Genomic DNA, 21,262 nt, shown 5'->3' with positions numbered 1-21,262 from the left:
GCAGTTTTGTAATACACAGTTACAAAATATTAAAAGGGTAACAAATTCTCATCATCTGAGATAAGTGAGGAAATAATCAATTTGCTGAGGGGCCTTATTATCATAATTCCATAGGGTAAGACTGTGATTCTAGTACTTAATATCTTGATGGACTCAATTAAACAAAAATAAAGAAATGTACTTTTCCTACCAAGGAAAGCCTAGAGAACCTTTAGAACTAGCTTCAAAGCCCCATTGATGTCTCCATGGCACCTCTGTAAAATTATTTGAAATCTGGTATTACTGATACAATCTTCAGTATTATTATGTTTTTCATTTTCCTTTTGCTTCCTCTTGTGGCTGTGTTATGCAAGAGATTGTGTGAACATGAAAAAGATACGACTACCCCCTACAGTTAGCAATTTTATATATGTATAATATATGATGCTTTATAATGATAGATCAGACTTCAGGAATTGACCTAAGAAAGAATTTATATGCGTTACTTCTTTTTGTATAGAAGTGTAATCTCAGTAGTGCAAATTGAAAGATCAGGCTGAGACAAAAGAGAACAGTATGTTGTTAAGATTTAAAATTGAAGGGGTTTTTTTTTTAAAGTAACTAGACAATTGAATATTTTAGATATGATCCCTCCTATACTCCAGAATGAAGATTTTGAGCAAACGTAATCAGAGAACCACATTTAAGGAGATAGTTTTGAGAATTGTCAGTAGGTTGTGGAGTTCTACCCTACAAAAAGAAATGGGAAAAAAACTCCCTTGTTGCTGGTGGTTTATCAACCCTGATCAATGTACAGGGAATGAATCAACAATGAAATTCAAAGTTGCTTGTCTTTGTGGGTAGTCTTAGCTGTTAGGTAATTGCTAACAGTCTGGGATACATATATTATGAAATTCATCACTAGATGATCTTGTGCCAGTTTACCTCCCATTAGTCCAGATAAGCCTAGAACATTTAAAAAATAAACTTGCTTTCTCAGTTTGTAGAGAAGGCTTCAGTCTTCCAGTGCCACAAAAGACAGAACTTAGTCTTACTGAATCTTTTAGGCTTGGAAGGGACCTCCAGAGGTCACTGGTCCAGGAAAAGAAGGTTGCTCAGGACCTTGTCCAGCTGATGGGACAGAAATTCCTCAGTCACCCTGGGCAACTTGTTCTGTTGTTTGACCACCATCATAGTAAAATTTGTCTTCCCTTCATCAGTTGGAATTTCCTTTATTCCAACATGTGTCTTTTGCTTCTTTTTCTTAGATGTGGAACTCTTAAGATGATCCTGACCCCATCTTCTCTACACCATTCTGTTAAGTAGTTGTAGACAGCAGTATGATCTCTCTGTAACCTTCCTTTAAGGCCCAAAAGATGCAGTTCTTGTATGGCATATGTTCCAGTCCCCCAACTGTCTGTATGGCAATTATGTCCTTTTGTCCAGCCAGTTTTCCACCCACTGTGTCATCTACATATCTGGTCAAAATCTCAGTAAGGATGCTATAATGAGTAAGAAGTGTGTAAACTGACATGTTTGTTATTTCAAGCAATGTAAACTCTGTAATTCCTAAATTAGAAGTAGATAAATACAATTTAAATGTCTTAAACCTCAGTGACATCATTGCATATACTTAAGTTACTTCAGGACAAGTTTCACCAAATTTTAAACCACAATTTCAGTGTAACAGTGTATAAGCACCAAGGTCAAATCATCTTATTGTGGAATCAAGGCCATAATAGGATAATTGCAACTAATTTCACTAAAGCACAGCAGTTTGCTTTAATTACCATAGGGAATTATAATAGTAGCTCAAAATGTTGCATTTTTAGTAAGGCACCGTACTTGCAGATTTTAAAAGAGTCATACTGTGGAATGTCATAGAATATCCCGAGTTGACAGGGACCTGCAAGGATCATCGAAGTTCCGCTCATGGCCCTGCACAGGACAGACCCAAGAATTACACCATGTGCCTGAGAGTGTTGTTCAAATGCTTCTTGAACTTTGTCAGGCTTGGCACTGTGACCACTTCCTTGGGGAGCCTGTTCCAGTGCCCACCTACTCTCTGGGTGAAGAACCTTTTTCCTAGCATTTAACTTTGCTTTTGGAATTGATTACTTTAAAATCAGTGGAAATAAATATAGTTTCTCTAGTGTTCAGCAATGATGCCTTTTATTAAACTAATCTCATGTAGACTAATAGATTCTGATCTGATATATAATTCAATTATATAACAATAATTATTGCACATACATGGAAAAATGATTGTAAGAAGTGTAATCACAAACACTCTTACATACAAAGGCATTCTTATTCTCTCCTTTATAATAACTTATTTCAACTTCACCTCTGAATATTATCTGCAAAATTATCCCCATATTAAACTGACGTAGGGTGTCTTTAACTTAATCTTTATATATATGAATATATACACACAAAGCCTATAAGTTTATAGTTATGTATGTAGGTTTTAATACAGCTTTTTACCTGCACCAAAGAGGAAGAGAATCTGTGTTGAAGAGTACACATGCATATAGAAAATTGCTACCTTCATGTAAAAAACACATATTATGACATACAATTGCAACAACTGGAATAAAATCTTGTCCCTGGCAGCTTAATCTTGTTCTCATGGAAGCTAGAAAGAATTTTTCCATCAAGTTCCTGAGAAGCAGGATTCAATTCAGAATAAGAAATCAGCATTGTTAAGATAGAGTGAGTAGACTGCATAGGTACTAATCACCATAACAATGTCAAACAACGGTGAGGTCTACTTTAAATCAATTAATTAGGTAGGAGAGCAGGGTAAGTGGTTCTTACCATGTTAATAGCATCTGGGTAAAATTCTTATGTACTTGATGGTAAATTAAGAACTGAATTTCTGTTTTCAGTCATGACACAGGCTTTAAAGCCGTTTTTAAAGGGACTAATAATTTATTATGAAAAATAGAGTTGGATGCCAATTAATTCACTTTGGTCCTTTGAAAATGTTGCACTTACCCCATTAAGTATATTTAATAGAAATAAATTAATGTTAAATATATAATACAGTTCATTTTTTAATAGTGGAATTTTATTTTCACTCACAATTATAGGTTCTCCTGATTGAGTTAGCATATTTAGGAAACTACAGTTCCCTCACCTAAGACATGGTAATTCACCCTGAGGCAGTCAGTGACACAAGATACTCCTGCTTCTAGGTTCTACCCAGCCTCTCATTAACACATCACATCTACACTGAGTCAGCACTGCCTGACTTGCTGGTCAAAATTACCTGGGGGAGCAGAAAAATTACTATTTCCTTTTAGAGACAAACCATTGTTAAACAGAATCAACTCAAATGAGTCATGTAAGCAGCTAACCTGAGGGGTGAAAAACTCTGACTTACTCAGTAGAGCTTCTGAGGCTCAAAACGTGGTCATTACCTGATAAATGTTCACACTTACATACTGGATGTCTGCCCCACACCCTGAAAGTTGTTTTATTTTGTTAGAATCCAGCCACCACGAATCCTACCTTAGTATTATTGCACCACTGTAAACTGTTACTCTACTACAAACCCCCCTTCCCACCTCTTTCCTCCCTCAAAAGAAGCCCAAAACAATCAGTTTTGACAATTCCTTCATGTCTTTACTAGAAAATTAGAATAACAAAACAGATAAGCTGCATTCCTCAGACAGACAAAAGCGAGTTCCTTTGGAATATGATATCAGATAGTCTGGCAAGCTGCATGTATAATTTCCCTATATAGGTATTCAATCTTCAGCATTTAAAGGCGTTATCCTCTGCTGTACAGTACTGTACCACAATGTCTAAATCAAGCCCCAGAGAAAAGGTCATGTCTCTTTCTTTCTTGTGAGGCACTAGCAGTCTGAGATACCAAGTACATCACAAGCAAAACCTTGGAAATGGGGGTTTTGAGGATGGATTTTTGTGTATTATCCGCTGTAGTTAAATCTATTCTTCTGCCTTGGGATTGAATATGTATATTCCTTATACTGAAGAGCTCAGCCTCTTCCTAGGGAGACTGAAATTCATCTCATTCACTTGTAACCCTGTGTAAGCATCTTTCAGTCGCTAGGACTTTTCTGATAAGCTATCCTCAGCTTACAGAAACTTCAAAGCTGAGGCAAAGTTATGAAAAGGAGAAAGAAAAAAGAACTGCACCTCTTGTTCAAGCTTCAAACAATACAAAAATTGATTAAGAGTCAGAGATTAGAGTCATTGTAACCTTTTCCACATTCTTATGAAAATTAAATGTTGTCTCTTTCCTTCCCCATTTTATTCTAAAACCTAGCTAAAACTTAAGGGATCAATAACTACTAGTCTGGCATCATGAATAAGAAGCTGCAATCTGAAGCCCTGTGGTTAGAGATTCATTGTAGAGTTGCCACCAAAGTAAATAAAGTAAGAGAATTAAATTATTTACAAAGCAAACACTACAAAATCACATCTTAAAGCTGGAAGAGTTCATTTGTTCCCTAGATTTGTTCAGTCATTCCTGAAGGGAAAAACCATTAAGTCTTTGGTGCTTCTTAAGTTGGACATTGGCCGTTTTTTTCTTGGTTTCTGTAACTGTGAATGAATAATCACATGTGTCTCTGTCATTGTCAGGGACTATTAATCTGCAGAAAATGTCTAAATATCATCTGCTAAAAGGAATTCTAAAAAACACATCATCATTGCAAGACTGGTGGAAGTATTTTCAGAAGCACTGTTGCTAATTTGAAAGTTAGTATGGCATGAGCTTTGTTTATCACCAGTCCTGAGGCACAGCCTAGATTAGATTGCAGCAGGAATCCAGGAGAAAGCACCCAAGGTGAGCTGTTTGCACACTAATCTTTCTGGAAAGAGCAGTGCTTTTGAGTATTGGCCCATCAGTGTGTGCATAACTGTTGCAGGATAGGTGAGTCAGAGTAGGCACTTGGTCATCTGGCCATGACAGAAAGTGATACAGAAGCCAGGATTGCCCAGTCACCTGAGGGCTATGAACAAAGGGAAAGAGTATTCCCTGGATTATGAAGAGGAGTAGAGGGAGATAAGATGTCTCTGATTTGAACTTCTCCTGATTTTGATCCTGAAAGAAAGGGAGCAGACAACAGGGAGAATAAAAAAAGAGCATGATGGTCAAATGTACTTGAGGAATTGTGCAATTTGAAAATGTAAGGACAGCATTCAGAGACCTGGATCTGGTGACTCAGATTGGAAAGCTGCCATTTCTCATCTTGGTTTTTTTCTTGGGCTTTTTTTTCCCCCTTCTTGCAAATACCAGGAAGTCAAGTGGTTCATTCATTTGGCAAGATCACATTATCTTATCTTCCAACAAGGTCATTCTCAAGCTAAAAGGGTACTTCATCCAAGGAGTATATTTACAGGGCCTCTGAACCACAGAGACCTCAAGCGAAGGTCACTATGATCCTGAAGAAGATGAAGATTATTGTCAAAAGCAGCTATCACATTTTGATCGCAGGAGTTTTGAAAATAAGCTTGGGGGGGTTCCCTGCCAACCATCATTCTGAGACCACTAAACCAATACATTTGCAGGATCAGCTGATCTGCACCAGTTATTCTAAGGAGAAACCAACTGATGCTGAATCAATTGGTAGGCCTGTCAGTGAAAAGTGCCATGAGCCAATCCAAATTGCAGCTCCGCCTCTTACTCCTTCAAAATACAGTGTACACAACCTCAGTCAATTAATAGTCCTGTCCTGTCTCTCACAGCACATCTCAAGCCTGCACTTTCTGAAGTTAACTCTGTGCCTAATCCTCCTCCACCTCAGAATAAACCAGCAGTTTTCAGATCTGCTAGAGAGGACACTGTGCAGTCCACTTTTTATCCTCAAAAAGCTTTCCCGATAAAGGTTGTGTTAAAGGAACTAACAGATTCACAAAATAGTCACTCCTTCTTACAACAAAACCTTACCCTAGTGCTGCAAGGCCCTTTGAGTACAGGTTTGAAAGTCCTAAACCCAAACACAATCTCTTGACAAATAAAGCTCAACATAAATCACAATTACCATCAAAATCTCCCAATTCTTGTCAACCAGTTTAGAAAACACGCAGCTCATTGCAGCCTCCCAAGTTCAACAGTGAAATGGATACAATACTTTCAGCGTACAGGTTCAACAAGCCTAAATATCAAACAAATAATATTAATGCTATGTCTTCAGCACTCAATGATGAGATGACGACAAACACTGTTGCAGCCACAGCAACAACTGCGGTGCTGTGTTGAGCTCCATAGGGACTGGAGTTAGTATTTTTATACCAAAGGGTATATTCCAGAAGGAATAGAGCAAGTATTTCAAAATCTGTAGAGGCAACAGTATACTTCCATCTTTGGACAAAGAGAAAGGTGAAGTGCTTCTTAGCCCCTTGGTAATGTCAGGGTCTTATGGATTAACATTCCTGAAATCAGTGGAGCTGTGCCTGACATATTATGATGCTTCCTGGGGATCCAAACTGTCTTGTTGGAGCAAACTGTGTTGTGTCTCAGTCCTAATTGACCATTTATTAATATTAAGTTAGCTTAATGAATAAATAATGGCAAACTGAGGTGGATCTTCCATATAAACTGAACCACTCTATTTCAAGGCCAGCAAGAGCAGCTTGCAAGCATAAACTCAGAAACCATAAAAATTCCCTCTGAACCATTTCTTTAAAAGCTTCCAAGTTTGGACACTTGATTTGCAATTTTCTTTGTTCCAATTCTTTAGGTAGACCATATGAAGACCTCATCCTAGACATGCAACAGGACCATATGTTCAGGTCTGCTTTTTTTGTCTTGTCTTGATGACCTAACAGAAGCCTTCCCTGACATATATGTTGTTCATGAAGACAATCAGTAAGAATAATGCCACTGCAGTACCACAAAGAACACAGCATTATACCTCGTTTGCAGGTTGAATGAAGAGGTATAGTCACAGTAATTGAATATATTATCAAAGCTGAGATAGACATCTAAGATTGATCTGTCTTCATAGCTATTCTTGTTTCTTTCATTTGGGCTCATTCTGGTTGGTCCATATCCTTTGTGAAGTCCAGCATTCAGACTAGTTTGGTATTTCTCCATAAGCTTTGCAGAGAGGAACATATTACCTGTATGTTCTGCGAGGAGTAGTTGTTAGTACACTTCTGTATAGCTGTCTTTGTCACAGCAACACATCTTGTAACACATGCCTATCCTGTGATCTTCTCAGGCTTCCTGATCCTTTTCTTCAGAATTGCTACTCAGTAAGTGTTCTTCATTCTGTATTTCTGCAGATAATCATCTCCTGCCTCTGTACAATAATATTATCCATTTGACTTTCATGAATTCTGTCTTCTTAAATCAAGATAGCTGAATTCTAAACCAGTTCTCAATCATTTTTCAGCCTCTGTCCTTCTCTCTATCATCATCCATACCACTGACTGTGGCACAGAATGGATATACACCCAGGATAGAAGATTGTCTACAGAACTCAATTTATACATTAATTCATACATGTTCTACAGAATTCTTTTGATAAATGCTTATGTTTCAATTATGAACCATTAGTACGTGTTCTGCATAGCACCATCCAAATACTTTTTCATCCTATATGCAGCAGTTCCATCTTATTTTCAATTCCTTTTCTGCCAATAAATATGTATTTTCTGCTCTTTATTAGTTAATCTTTGCACTTGCATGCCCTTGCTGGAGTGTAGGAGGGCTCTGCAGAGGGACCTGGACAGACTGGATAAATGGGCTGAGTCCAATGGTATGATGTTTAACAAGACCCAGTGACAGGTCCTGCACTTTGGCCACAACAACCCCATGCAGCCCTTCAGGCTGGGAACAGAGTGGCTGGAGAGCGACCAGGCGGAGAGAGACCTGGGTGTTTTAATCACCAGGAATCTGAACATGAGCCAGCAGTGTGCCCAGGTGGCCAAGAAGGCCAATGGCATCCTGACCTGTATCAGGAACAGTGTGGCCAGCACTATCAGGGCAGTGATTCTGCCCCTGTACTCGGCACTTAGGTATCACCTTGAGTGCTGTGTCCAGTTCTGGGGCACTCACTTTAGGAAGGATGCTGAAGTGCTGGAGCAGATCCAGATAAGAGCAACAGGGCTGGTGAAGGGACTGGAGCACAGGGCCTGTGAGGAGCAGCTGAGGGAGCTGGGGCTGTTTAGCCTCGAGAAGAGGATGCTCAGGGGAGACCACATCACTCTCTCCCTGAAAGGAGGTTGTAGCTGAGTGGGTCTCAGTCTCTTCTCCCAGGCAACCAGCAGTAGGACAAGAGGGCGTGATCTTAAACTGTGCTGGGGGAGGTTTAGGTTAGATATTAGAAAGAAATTCTTTACAGAAAGAGTGATCAGGCATTGGAATGGGCTGTCCAGGGAGGTGGTGGAGTCATTGCCCCTGGAGGTATTTAAGAAGAGACTAGATGTGGCACTAGTCTAGTGCCGTAGTCTAGTTGACAGGGTGGTGTTGGGTCATGGGTTGGACTCAATGATCTCAGAGGTCTTTTTCAACCTGGTTGATTCTGTGATTCTGTGATTCATATCCCAGAATATGTTCATGTCAGAAAGAATGCAGTCCATTGTGATCTTTATGTAGGAAAAATTCTGTTTAAAATTTGTGGTAGGAGAAGAAACTAAACGTGTATGTGCATACATGAAGAGACATATCATATTTAAATATTTCTTTCATTATGAAAAGTAGCCTTTTTAGCAGGAGAGCAGCTAATGGGACTATATGTGCTATTCAGTGTATTGTGTCAACTATATAAGATATAACACGTATTTTTTTAACAGTTTTCTGCTGATCTGCAGTTGTCTGTTGTGATGTTTTTGCATTGTATTGATTTTGAATTTAGTTTGGACAGGGAGGTTAGACTAGACAAACTCCAGATGTCCTTTTTAAGCTCAGTTATTCTGATTCTAGATGTAATTATGAAATTTACTTGATATTAATGCAAACATTTTTTCATATGTATCTATCTAAAGCCAAATACTTCTATGAATTATTAGGAGAGCATTATCTGACTCAGTCTCTGAAAGGAAAAATAATTCCAGGACAAAGAGAACTTGAACATAAATGACAGATTTATCTGCTTTAATTTGCTTTCAGAAGAGGATTTCATAGCTCAGAAGTGGGCCAGCTTCCAAGATACTCTCCAGGATGTTTACTTTTATTATTTGAAATAAATATATACAAAGGATATTTTTCAGGCATTTTCAAAGATAAGAATATGCTTGTCAATAAATATGGAAGCTAACAGCTATCTAGTAGAATATCACATAATTGGTAAGAGAGTGCTTTATATTAATGATTTTTAAAGAATCTTTTCAGTATGATTTGCCTGCTATAAATTTCATACAACATGACTGCAAATATGTTTTGTATTGCTGTTTATATTAGATAAGGAGCTCATGTTTAAAGAAACATGTGGCTGCACAATATTGCTGTTAACTGCATCTCAGTCAAGAGCCGATATGCCAATATCAATATTCTCTCTCCTTCCTCATGTTTTTTCACAAAATTTCATTTATATGAGTGAATTTTTTTTTAAGAGTAGTGCTATGATATTCAAAATCCATTGAGCTTAGTGATGCCATTTAAATAGAATATTTAGCATAATTGTCAAAGGGAAGACCAGTGTCACTTACTAGTGCATTGAACCATATCCATCACTATCATCCATCTGCTTTACCCTGGATTTGGTTCATAGGCAGGAATTTTAACTGGGCGTTTCTGCTAAGTCAAGATGGGAACCAGCTTGTGCTACAGGAAAACCATGGCAAACAGGAGTAAAATCCTTAATTTTCTCATATAGTGAAGACTAATGTTTGCTTGAGACGGTGATAAATGAAGCCTTACCTCATTTTTCCTGCTCAGCTTTATGAGAGCAAGATCAAGCCAAAAAACTGACTTCTGGAATACTTGCCCAATTCTCCCCCTCTCTTTGGAAGTAGCAGAGGTCAGCCAATGTTGCAGAGGTCTGAGAGATGAAATTGAAGAGGTTATGGGCTTTGCCTTTTAAGCAGATCTCCTGTATCCAACTTGATCTCCAAGAAGGAGATTGAGTCCAGCATAACAAGGCTAACATATAGATTCTCTGACTGTCACCATGTGGGCAATTGCATCCCCATGGAGGTGAGAGAAGGAAATTGAGTGAGTGCAGAGTCCTGGGTTTCCTCCCGCCATGTGTTAGTCAGATGTAGGTGAGCAGCTGTGACTCAAGTTAAAAAAGCAACAGTTTAGTGACTGAGCAAGCTCAAATGGATGTCTGGAGGCAAGGTTTCTTTGAGGGCCACTAGAGAAAAGACTTGATCAGCTACTAGCCTGAAGGTGACACCTCAAGCTGTTACCTTGAAAGGATCAGCACTAGCAAAACCCAGAAACAAATCACTTTATGAACTCATTGACTCCCACCTCTTGAGGAAGCACAAACAGAACTGTGCTCTAGTAGATCTGTACTCTGATGGAGCAGTTGGGACTAGGATTCATTTGACACAATTTCTTTAAACACAACTATTAATGAGCTATATATCTTAGAAACTGAGAAAGTTTTTTATGAGAAATGTGAAAGCTAGTCATGTTGTAGTCAACATTGTTAAGGAAGGTTATTGGATGCATTTTTTCCCTTCCTATGAGAACAAAAAACTTATTTTCACCCTGCACTGTATCCTTGCTTACATACCTACTGTATTTGGGTCTTATATTGTAGCACCTTCAGATGATTTAAAATATAAAACTACAATATAATTAGCTCTTTTCCAAAGGCCGTGTTGTTAAGAAGACAAAACACTCTGTTGAGAACAGGAATTAAACTGACTCAGAACATTAGTATTATCTGCAAAATTAATTGACCTCTAAAAAATACCTATAAAGCTGAATACCTGTCCACTTCTGCATGACTAATGTGAGAGACCCCATTTCTACTAAATGTACCTATAGCTTCATTACTGCAGCAGACCTCTGTATGGTCTGTTTTAGTTATACTGATACATTAGCAGTTCAACAGATGAATACTATGTCTTCATGAGGTCTTTGCTAACAATTCCAAATTGCAGGGAAAAAAACAAATATTGCATTATATCCTTACCCTTTCCTGGATAAATTGTCTTTGAAGTTTTCTTTTACCTTCTGTCCTTCTCCCGACCATTGACATCTGTGAAGTTAGTTTATGGTTCCACTGAGCCTTAGATACTAACCAGGATTTTGTTATTAAATATAAATGATTTTATTCTATGGTCCACAATACAGCAATGTGAAATAGTGATACATATCCTCAGTATTTTTGTTTTGCCACAGATTAATTATTTTAATTGCTCCGTGTAGAGTTTTCATGGCGATGACTTAAGTGTTTGAACACTGAAGTAATTATGGAATATATGAACATTGCAGTATGACTTAAGTGGTTTTGATATTCATTGGAAGAGTTGTTTTCAAAAGGCACTACCACTTTTACAAGATTAATATTTATTGAGCTAAAGGATTTACATCTATGCTTCTTATTTAACCTTAATAACAGAATATATCCATTTTGATTTTATTTCTCTTAATATTTTATTATACATTTCTAAACATAAGAGTCTTTGTATTTTCAACATGTTGTTCTCCTAACTGTATATAAAAGCATGCAAAACCAAGCAGTCTATCAGATCATACTGTGGGGCCAAATTTGTTCATGAGTTTCAGGCAATGTTATAGCACAAGTAAAGAAGCAAAAAAATAGTAGCAAATAAATGTGAATTGCTTCATGGACAGTGAAAACAGGATAATGTCTAATTGTAATTCACTCTGGCTACTCTTGTCAGAATCTTGTTCTGTTTTAGACACAAAATGAAAAACAAAGTGGAAAAGAAAAACTACTTTTTCATAAATCTGATTTAATACCCTTTGACATTGGTAGACAGACTCATTAATTTCAATGGGTGTTGGATCAGGGCATAGATCTAGAAGCCTAAACTTACTTTTCCAAAAATAGATTATAGTCTTATTTCTTCATTATGGCCTAATTTAAAGTCAGACTATTAACAAAATATTATCCTATCTCAGAAAATAATGCAGATAAAACTAAAATTCCACTCAACACTCACATAGTACTTTTCCTCTTCAAAGCACTTTAGCAGCACTGATTAATCATAACATTAATTAAATGACTATATTTTTAAAAAAATTCAAACTTCCAAAAGCTCTGTTCTCTGCAGGGAGCAGGGAAGAGGATAGCAAGGGACTAAAACCAGCTCCAGTAATCAGAAAACTTAGCCTGCAGCAATTAAACTGAGGAATTACTTCCCTTGCAGAATCTTTTTTACCTTGGGCTAGTGGAAAGATGAAAGGAAAGATGACAGTGCAGTCTAAACAAGAAATAAATCTGTTGGTGTGTAAAGGAGCTGCTGGTTAATTGGACATGTTTGCACTACCTGAGTCAATAGGTAGGCTAACAACTCCTTTCCATGCCTTTTCTAGTTTGTATACCTGGTAGGAAATGTAATCAAAATTAATTAGAAAGGAAATTATTTGAGTTATTGCACACATGGACTCCATCCATTCTGGATATAAAACCCAAACATACAAGAATAAATTTCTTAGTCCAACAACAATAAAGCCTGAGTTTGTCATTTTTGTTCCCAGACAGCCTTCCAGAGCTAAGACTGCAGACAGACAGGCAAAGCCACCATCCAAATCCCTTCTTCTGGCCAAGGGAGTAGGAACAACAGAAGAGCAGTAATACATGATAGTTTGTCTTAAAAAATGCTGAGTTCCTTTACTGCTGAGGGTGACAAATAGAAGCTTATTGGTGGAGATTTTTCTCCTTCTGTGGACCCAGGAGTTGTTTGGCATATCAGGTCAGCAGATAATTAAGCAAGTCAGGCTGAACTTTAACTGCCTCATTTTTCTAGTCCCAGCATGGGTGGGACAGTCAACAAATTAATGCTTACACCTTTTTCCAAATTCATCTTGAAAAACCAGGTTGCAAGTCAGAGAACCCACCCTGAGTTGGGCTGCCTGTCTTTGATGTTTAGTTTGCTTCTCCGGCATGGGAGAGGGAGGATAAACATTGCTCAGCTGATATACAGATGAACATTCAAAATAGAAGCCATCCACTGTGCTGGGTGAGAGGTGCTCTTAAGAAACACAAAATCCGTTTGGCCATGGTACACATAAATCCATTTCTGTAGTACTTTTCTGACTGTTCTGCTGCAATCATATGGTCCCCCAAAGGAGAACTAGTTTCTCCAGAAATCCACATAGCAGGCAGCATCCATCCCATGACAATTGCCAAAAGAGAGCAGCAAAGATGGAAGAGGCAGAGATGTACAACAGGGTCTCAATACACCACTCTAATTTCAGCGTTAGCTCCAACAGAACCAACTGAAGTGCTTCTGCATGCAAAGTGCAGACATGGATCTAGCCTTTGAAGCACATGTTGGGACATGAATTACCAGGTTATGGTCAGCTAAAGAGCCCTGGAATTTTTTCAGTCTTTAGTTTTTAAGATAACTGCTGTTATAAAGTCTGAGTATCTGCAGCCTTGCTGTGTGAGAGACACGCAGAATATGAAGGGATTCCACTGAGAGAGGAGTAAAATTAGTGTCAGAAATAACAGCAGTTTAAATAGTTGCCTGTGGAATTGAGATACACAAGAGAGACAGTAGCATAAGAGCAATAGGTTTTAAACACACTGGTATTTTTGAGTCTAAAATCTATGCTTGTAAACTAGCTAAAATTTCCTTTTGTTCAGAACAGTAAAAAGCAGGGGTGTGACTAAAGCAGGATCTAGCTGAGCATCAAACTGTAGGTGTTTAAAACAGTATGAGGAGAGAGCAGAGAAGCCTGGCAAACAAGGCAGAAGCAGAAATTTACAAGACATGGCAAAGGACAGTGAAAATTTCACAGTTAAGACCCAAAAGTCTGAGAGGATACAGCTCAAGGAAGAAAAATTATTAGTCATGTAATAGAGGAGAGAGGGAGTAGCCCTGAGAAGGTGAGTTGAAAACAAGAAAAATAATCAGCCAGAGGGAGGCAGGAAATATATGAAATGGAAAAGTTATGTTTCTGGAAGCAGAAAAGCTGAAGGAGGAAGGTAACTGGGTTAAAATGCTGCTACAGGAACGAAAATCTATGAAGGATCTGAGAAAGCATTTTGCTGAAAAGTGGTGATTGCATTCCACCTGGTTGTGATTTCAGGTTCAAAATACCAAAATGCTTCTCTTTTTCTTTGTCCAATGCCAATAGCTTCTATACATACTGCTCTTTCATCATTATGGCTGTGCCCATTGTCATTCCTTGTTCTCCTCATGCCATACCTTTCTTTCTGCAAAATATAGAACCAACATCTTTAATCTTTCTCAAAAGATAAAGGCTTCTATATTGGTTCCCTTTTAGATATTTGATTCTTTTACAAGCAAATCTCAATTGACATTGCCACACAGTTATTGGTGTTTCACATACTTTCATCACACATTGGAAGTTTGAGGGTTTCTTCCCTAAATCTGTAAAAGATGACTATTCCTGCTCCCTGTAGAGCTTTATATGCCACACTACTGATAGCTGAATTTATTCTTGATAAAAAAACATTTTTAAAAAAGAAAACCAATGACTGGCACATCACATACAATACATCAGGGAAGATACTGTTCCTCTTTGTTGTGGTCCATACCAAATACCAATCTTTTATCTTGAAATCTTGCCACCTGTCATTAGAGATGGTGAAAAACTGAAAAGAGTGTATCATTTATCTGAACTGAAGAGGGAATCTGAGACCTCCACCTGATTCTTTGTTATATCTCAGCAGCCATGAGCAAAGCTCATGTCTGTCCTTGGGGGCACAGGAGGGCATGTGTGTGTAATGGTTTTTATTCATGCTGTCTTTTCAAAAAATAATTTATCTCCACAAAGTCTTAAAATTTAAATTCAAGTAAACCTGTAAGGAAATGAAATCTGGCATTGTTCTCTAGCTTAGAGTACTCATTATCCCAACTTAAATGACAGGCTATGCTTAATGTGAAGCAGCTAAAGCAGTGGCTCCAGGCCATGAGCTTTGAGCTGCTTACTGAAACCAGTTTAAGTTAATCCATCACTCTTTCCCTTATCAATGATTGATTCCCTTATCAATTATCTGAGGTGAGAGGTTTTTTGGATAGGAATAACTGAAGTACTATAGTCAATTACCATTATGTAGTGAAATGCCTTCATATGCATTTGCTCTGAAGTGCCAGAGGTTACAAATGTTTGTGCATGTCACTACTATAAGAAGTAAAAGGACTCGGGTACCTAAAAAAACATTTTTGGCCAAACATAGCTATGTGCCTAGAGATAAACATTAAACTTTAAAGACCATGGGGTTTCCTACCTTGTTCACATCTGCTTTTCCAGAAGAGCTATGTGTTTTCCATAGGTCTACTAACTCTGTGTAGGTATCTCAGGTATCCAAGGGAATTTGAAAGTTTATTAGCTCCCTCTCTACACAAAAATTTCCCCCTACATGACTGAAAATGGTTTAATCTTTCTTTTTACACCTAAATCCCAAACTGATACAGAGTCCCTTGTTCTCTCATACTTGCTAAAAGTGGTGGGGCTCATGCTTTTCAGGGCACACTTGTCAGTCCTACTGCTCGAGTTTTTTTCCACTTTGGTCTTCCAATAACAATTCATAATTCAATAACAATACCCCTTCATGTGTTTTCAGTGGCAAAAAAAAAATCTCTCTTTGAAAAGTAACGAAACTTTTATTAGACTATCAGTTGAATACACTGACTCATGATCAAAATTTGTTCCATACAAATTAAGTAGACAGTTTTGGCATATTTATTAAATAATGATTGAAAGTAAGAATAAGAGCTCTTCCAGTCATACTCTTTCCATAAAGTCTGTGAAATGCTGAAATTGAATGGTATTAAAAACACAAGGATGGTAAAAGTGCCCGAAACCACGTATGTCTAAGTGTAGCGCATATTAGCACAAAAAGAAGGAAATTCCCATATATTGTGACAGACAAGCACCAGTAGATCTGGCATAGAATATCTGTATCTTTACAATAAAGTATAGTGACATTTTGCCATTTTTGTATTATCTAGCTACATATGTGAATTAATGGATATCTTAAAGGGGGAAAAAATGGTGAACTATTACTTTTAGAGAACAAGTTCTACTTCTAGGACAGGGTTCTTAGTTTGAATTAGTAACTTTTTGAGGTTTCTTGTTTTTTCAATAGGTCAGTTTTCCTAGTCTTGTTCCCTCAAACTAGGAACCATGTCACAACTATTTAATAAATTTGCCAGTGTGTCAAAGTAATTTTTCAGAGATGACTGAAAATGGAAATGAAGTCAACGAGGTTACAACAGCAGTGAATTTGTCTCAAGGCAATAGTAGGGAAATATTTCCAGAAATAGAACCTTATCTGTGATGCTTTTACTCTGGTTAAATCTACCAGAAGAATAGTTTGCTCTACTGTTTGACTCTGAAGGCAGAGTCTCTCTTAGGCCAGCTATCAGTTTGATCCTATGAAGTAAAAAGTTTCCTGAATTAAGTAATGGAGGCAGATATTAAGGTGCTAATGAGACTTTATCATGCAAAGGAAAGGACATTAAATCTTCATTGTTGAAATAATAAGCAAATACTTAAGTGCATGGTGTTAGATGAATCACCCTCTTAATATGAAAGCAATGGAAGTCCTGGCTGAGAAAAATAATTTTTAAATGTGTAGTATCGGAAAAATGCTGTCCCAAGCACCCACAGGAAAACCCCTTTCCTTTTATGGCTATGTAATGTCTTTCTTTCTTCCTTTAGGAGTGAAATTGAACAAATAAATATGATTTTTTTTCTTGTCAAACTGTTGACTATGTTTAATCGTATTACGTAAATCCTCTTTAAAAGCTTCAAATAATTTTTGAGTCTTAGAATGTGTGATGTTGTTCAGATAAAAAATCAATCTGTTTGTAGATCAAAGTAGTTCTGTGTGAACCCTAATGAAAATTAACAGTGCTGTTTATTTTAAATGTAATCCTCACACACATCCACCTCTCTTCCCAGGACCCTCATCAGGTCTCATTTTTTCCATTTCAGGGAAGCTTCTGCTGCTGCAAGCTGAATTGCTTGGCCTTTCTACTAGTAGTGCTAGATAATACTTTGCTGACATTACAAGACTAGTTTCCGTTACACATTTCAGTCTGCTTTCAGAAGAGGTTCTTAACATTGAAAAAAATAATTCTGAATGCAAATGCTCTACAGAATCTAATGCAAAAGTCAAGGATCACGTGTTGTCAGCTGTGGTGGGCCGATGCAACAATACCTGTGGCATTACTTGACATTTTTACCACTCTTAAGTAGAGCAAGGTTTCTTCTATAGCTAATGCTAGAAAACATGACTCTTCTTCATGTCTGTAGTAAAGAAGTAGTAACATAACTGAGTTAAGAGAAGTTAACTGTAACTGTTGTTTTTTTTTTCTGTGAATGTAGTACAATAATTTATTACCTAACTACATGTATAGTTTTAGAAAACATGGTTAGAATGCAAACAAGTTACTGTGGAATGGTTTTTGAAGTATAAATAGTCCTTTACTTTCAACTTCCGTGACTTAACTCTATGTTAAAGCAAATTTACTGCTATTTCAATATAAGTTTATAAGTTTTGAATGAAATTAAATTAATGCCACATTATTTTATGGCTAAGGCAGGGGATTTTCTCATCCCAGATGTATTTTCAAATAGCTAACACAGTGTTCAAAGTACTCAAACCACAGAAAATATGCTAACAGTTACACTTGTTAATAGATTTTAAGACCATGTAAACAGTGGCTTAGATCAACTCTGTTGCCCAACCACTTTCCTCTTATTCCATCTGGTGTGCCACCTTTTTCTGGTAAACCCGTGGAAGGACATTTTGAGCCTGTCTGACATTTTGATACCTGTCTGAGTTGTGGTCAGTTGCTTTTACCCACGTGTGTGAGTATAGCTTTGTTGAAGGTGGCAGTTCTGTCTTCTGACGCCTTTTAGGGACAGGGCACGGAGGAGGAAGCCTGTGACCCCCACAGGCAGCTCCTGGCAGGACTTGGGGCCTGGCACTGTCATTACGGGTTCTGATGGGGGGGGTCTACAAACTAGACACCACCTTGCATAGCTGCAACAGCTGAAATACACTCACTAGATTTTAGGTCTACAAAATGTGTAGTGTCAGTCTTCTGGCACTTGCTATCCAAAGGCTAAATTTCATGCAGTTCTTAAGGGGGGGGGGAAAAACCAAAACAAAACCCCAAAAACAACCAAAAAAAAGACCCCAACCAGACCCACTCAGAATATATTTTATACATAATATAATATAGTTTAAATACACAGATGATTAAGAATTGAATAGTAGTATTGAGCTGGAATTACTACAACTGCTCAGAATAAGGAATGCTGTACTGTCTCACTGTTACACATCTATAAAAAATCTGTTTTATTGGAAGTATCTATTAGTGATTTGGTCTTCTCATGCCTAATGAAGGGTGTACACGGCAGATGTGTTAGAACTGCTGAGCATTAGCATATCCAGAATGCTTATACTGTGCTTGATTGTGTTTGTTTTAGTTTTCCTACTGAGATTTCCCTGATAGCTCCAAAGCTTTTAGTTATTGTAAGAAGCATGTATATTGGTATGAATACTATTACCTGGAATACTAGGCTACTTCCAGGAAAGAGATCTGCTTGGAGCAGCCATTCCAGATTTCCTTATACCCCGTGCTCAGGGTTGCAATCTTTGGCTGCTAATGGAATGATCATTGTGATCTGGTTCCATCAGAGGACTGAGGCGATGAGATGCTCTGTTGCAATTTAAGTGAGGTGTGAAAGCAAAAAGGAACATTGGTCTGTTCTGGATGTGTGCACAGAGTAAAGCAGAAAGTCTCACTGATCTGATTTATCTACTTGTACTTGACCAGTGGCAGGCACTGTGCTAGAAGAGTAAAAACCACATCAAATAATAGTTTATTTTATTTTTTTATGTACATCTTAGTTTGATATATGTTGTAAATTGAAGTAATCAGTGTAAGTGATAAACAACTATTAATGTGTTCATGTTACACAGAACCAACAGATGCAGATGTAGATAACATATCACGCTGTTGTAGAACATTGTTTCATAAATGTACAGGGGAAAAGAAGATTTTCAGTTTGCTCAAACAAACCATTTCTGAAAGAGAAAGTGGTGGTAATAGTACTACATCTGATATTAATAGTATTGCTTAAAATTCTAATGCAAATAAATTAACTATTAAGTTCAAAGAAATAAAAATGTTTGAGGACAGAATTTGTATTGCGGCACACTGGCAAGATTCAAATGCTACTGCACACATTTTGTTGGGAATGTAATGTTTTTGATAATCAGGAATGTTTTTATGTGATATAGAGTGAGTATTCTCTAAGACCTCACCTTACTACAAAATCTGTTTGATAATCTTTAAGTTTAACAGTTCAGTACAGAGATTTTAGTTTTTATCTGTATTATGAATATTCTGTGTATACTACTGACTATAGTTCTACCACAGCAGGCAAAATTGTGAGACATAAAAATGGTTCGATGTCTGATAGTTAAAAGATGTGACTTTCTTCTTACCTCTGCTTTCAAATATGGACGCAAACAACTTTTTATGAATTCAGAAATAAGATTTTTAGTAAGTACTCATAAACTAATTGATCAGAACATTTTTAAGTTATCAAAAAATCTGATTAACTTATCATATTATATACAACAATAATACCTGATTATTTCGTTCACAAAATGGGATGTAGATTAGATTACTAATTATATTTATATTTCCCAATTTTCCTGTCCTTTTCATTCTTCATGGTCCACTCGTGGTGATTGCTGTATGCAAATTCCTGGCACAGCTGCACTGAAGGTGATTCAGAGTTTTTTCACTGGCCTAAGTAATAACTTCATCAGGCCTGCACCATCTCAGGTCTTCTCTTCATCACATTGAAGGAGTGAGCAGCCATTTACCATAACAGTGATCCTCTAGAACTGATGTGAGGCTTCTTGTGTATCTGCGCTGGTGCTAGCCCAGACCTACATTTATATGTATTTACATTTACATTTACACTATATATATAAATTCTCAGAAGCTGATTTTGTATTATTTTCACAAGTACTACACAACTTTCAGGGGAAATTTTGCAAAAAAAAAAATAAATCTGTTCATTGAAACATGAAAAAATTATAATAATCTTCGAATCATCTAGGTTGGAAAAGACCTTTAATATCATTGAGTCCAAATGTAATTGACAGAATTTTTTTTTTCATTAAATGTTCAATGTGACCATTTTAAAAATTCCTTTCATTTTAGGAGCTTTTAAGTTCTGGAGTTAGTGTTTTCTTAGGTAACTCCTTACTAAATACCAGACTGGAATAGATGTCAGAAAGGCTCCCTTTCTGGTCAATACCTTTCTGGTCAGTACAGCTAAAGATATGTGGAAAAGGTGGTGTCCTTGCTGAACAATATAGTCTAAGAAACACTAATAAATCCAGTTAAGTTACTGCACACAGCATAGAATTAAACTGGTCCTTCAGAGAAGATTTTTTTTCACAAATAACAACGTCGTTGGATTTGCATTTACTCTTGAGGTTTTAACAATTGATGCACATTTAATTTATAGTAACAAGTTGTGAATTGTTTGGTGGGAGATGAGGACTTGCCAAATTTGGTAAACTGTGTCATTCAGGTTATCTTTACACATATACTTGCCTTTACTATCATAGTTTCATTCTCTTAAGGGCATGCTATAGCCATATCCGAAGTCTCCAACTGATGCAGCATGGAAGTATTAGAGTCCATAATGTGTGAAATGCTTGAACATGCAATCATATAAATGTGGTTTACTCCAAAGTAATATGAGTATTCAATTAGATTACATGCAATGTTGCAAATGGTGCTAATAGTCTTGCGTGTTTCCCCTGTACTTCTTCTCCATCACCCTTTATTGCTGTATCTTCTGAATTGTCCCTTCATTTTCTTTCAACAAAGGCAAGTATGCCATGAGGGATCTGGTCCACCGACTGCCAGGCGCTAACAACAGCAACAGCTCAGCAAGCAAGGCCATGTCTGATGACACCGTTACTGCCATTTGCTGCACTCTGCATGAAGTCATCACTAAAAACATGGAGAATGCCAAGGCCTTACGAGACGCAGGCGGCATTGAGAAACTGGTTGGCATATCTAAGAGTAAAGGAGACAAGTATGTTTTGCAAATCACCTTGCACCTTTTTAACCTCTCCAGTAGTTATTACTAGTCCTGAATGTGTTCGCCTTCTCTGTGCAATCGTGAGTTGAATTC

The 21,262-nt window shown here is 37.3% G+C and overlaps 1 protein-coding gene across 14 annotated transcripts in view; it reads left to right on the top strand.

Moving 5' to 3' along the window:
• CTNND2 (catenin delta 2) overlaps window positions 1–21,262 on the top strand; it is a 631,505-nt gene that overhangs the window by 570,408 nt on the left and 39,835 nt on the right. For all 14 annotated transcript variants that reach the window (XR_003527693.1, XM_027643865.1, XM_027643864.1 and 11 more), the window contains one exon: window positions 20,953–21,163. Coding sequence is in view for 13 of the 14 variants with exons in the window: in XM_027643865.1 (XP_027499666.1) it covers window positions 20,953–21,163 (211 nt within the window). In the remaining variant the exon portion in view is untranslated. The remainder of the gene's footprint in view (window positions 1–20,952; window positions 21,164–21,262) is intronic.

This window comes from Corapipo altera, unplaced genomic scaffold (genome assembly GCF_003945725.1).
Source record: "Corapipo altera isolate COAL_440 unplaced genomic scaffold, ASM394572v1 24b, whole genome shotgun sequence".
NCBI lineage: Eukaryota > Metazoa > Chordata > Aves > Passeriformes > Pipridae > Corapipo > Corapipo altera.
Note: the sequence above shows the minus strand (reverse complement) of the source record. Positions and strands in the feature narration are given on the sequence as shown.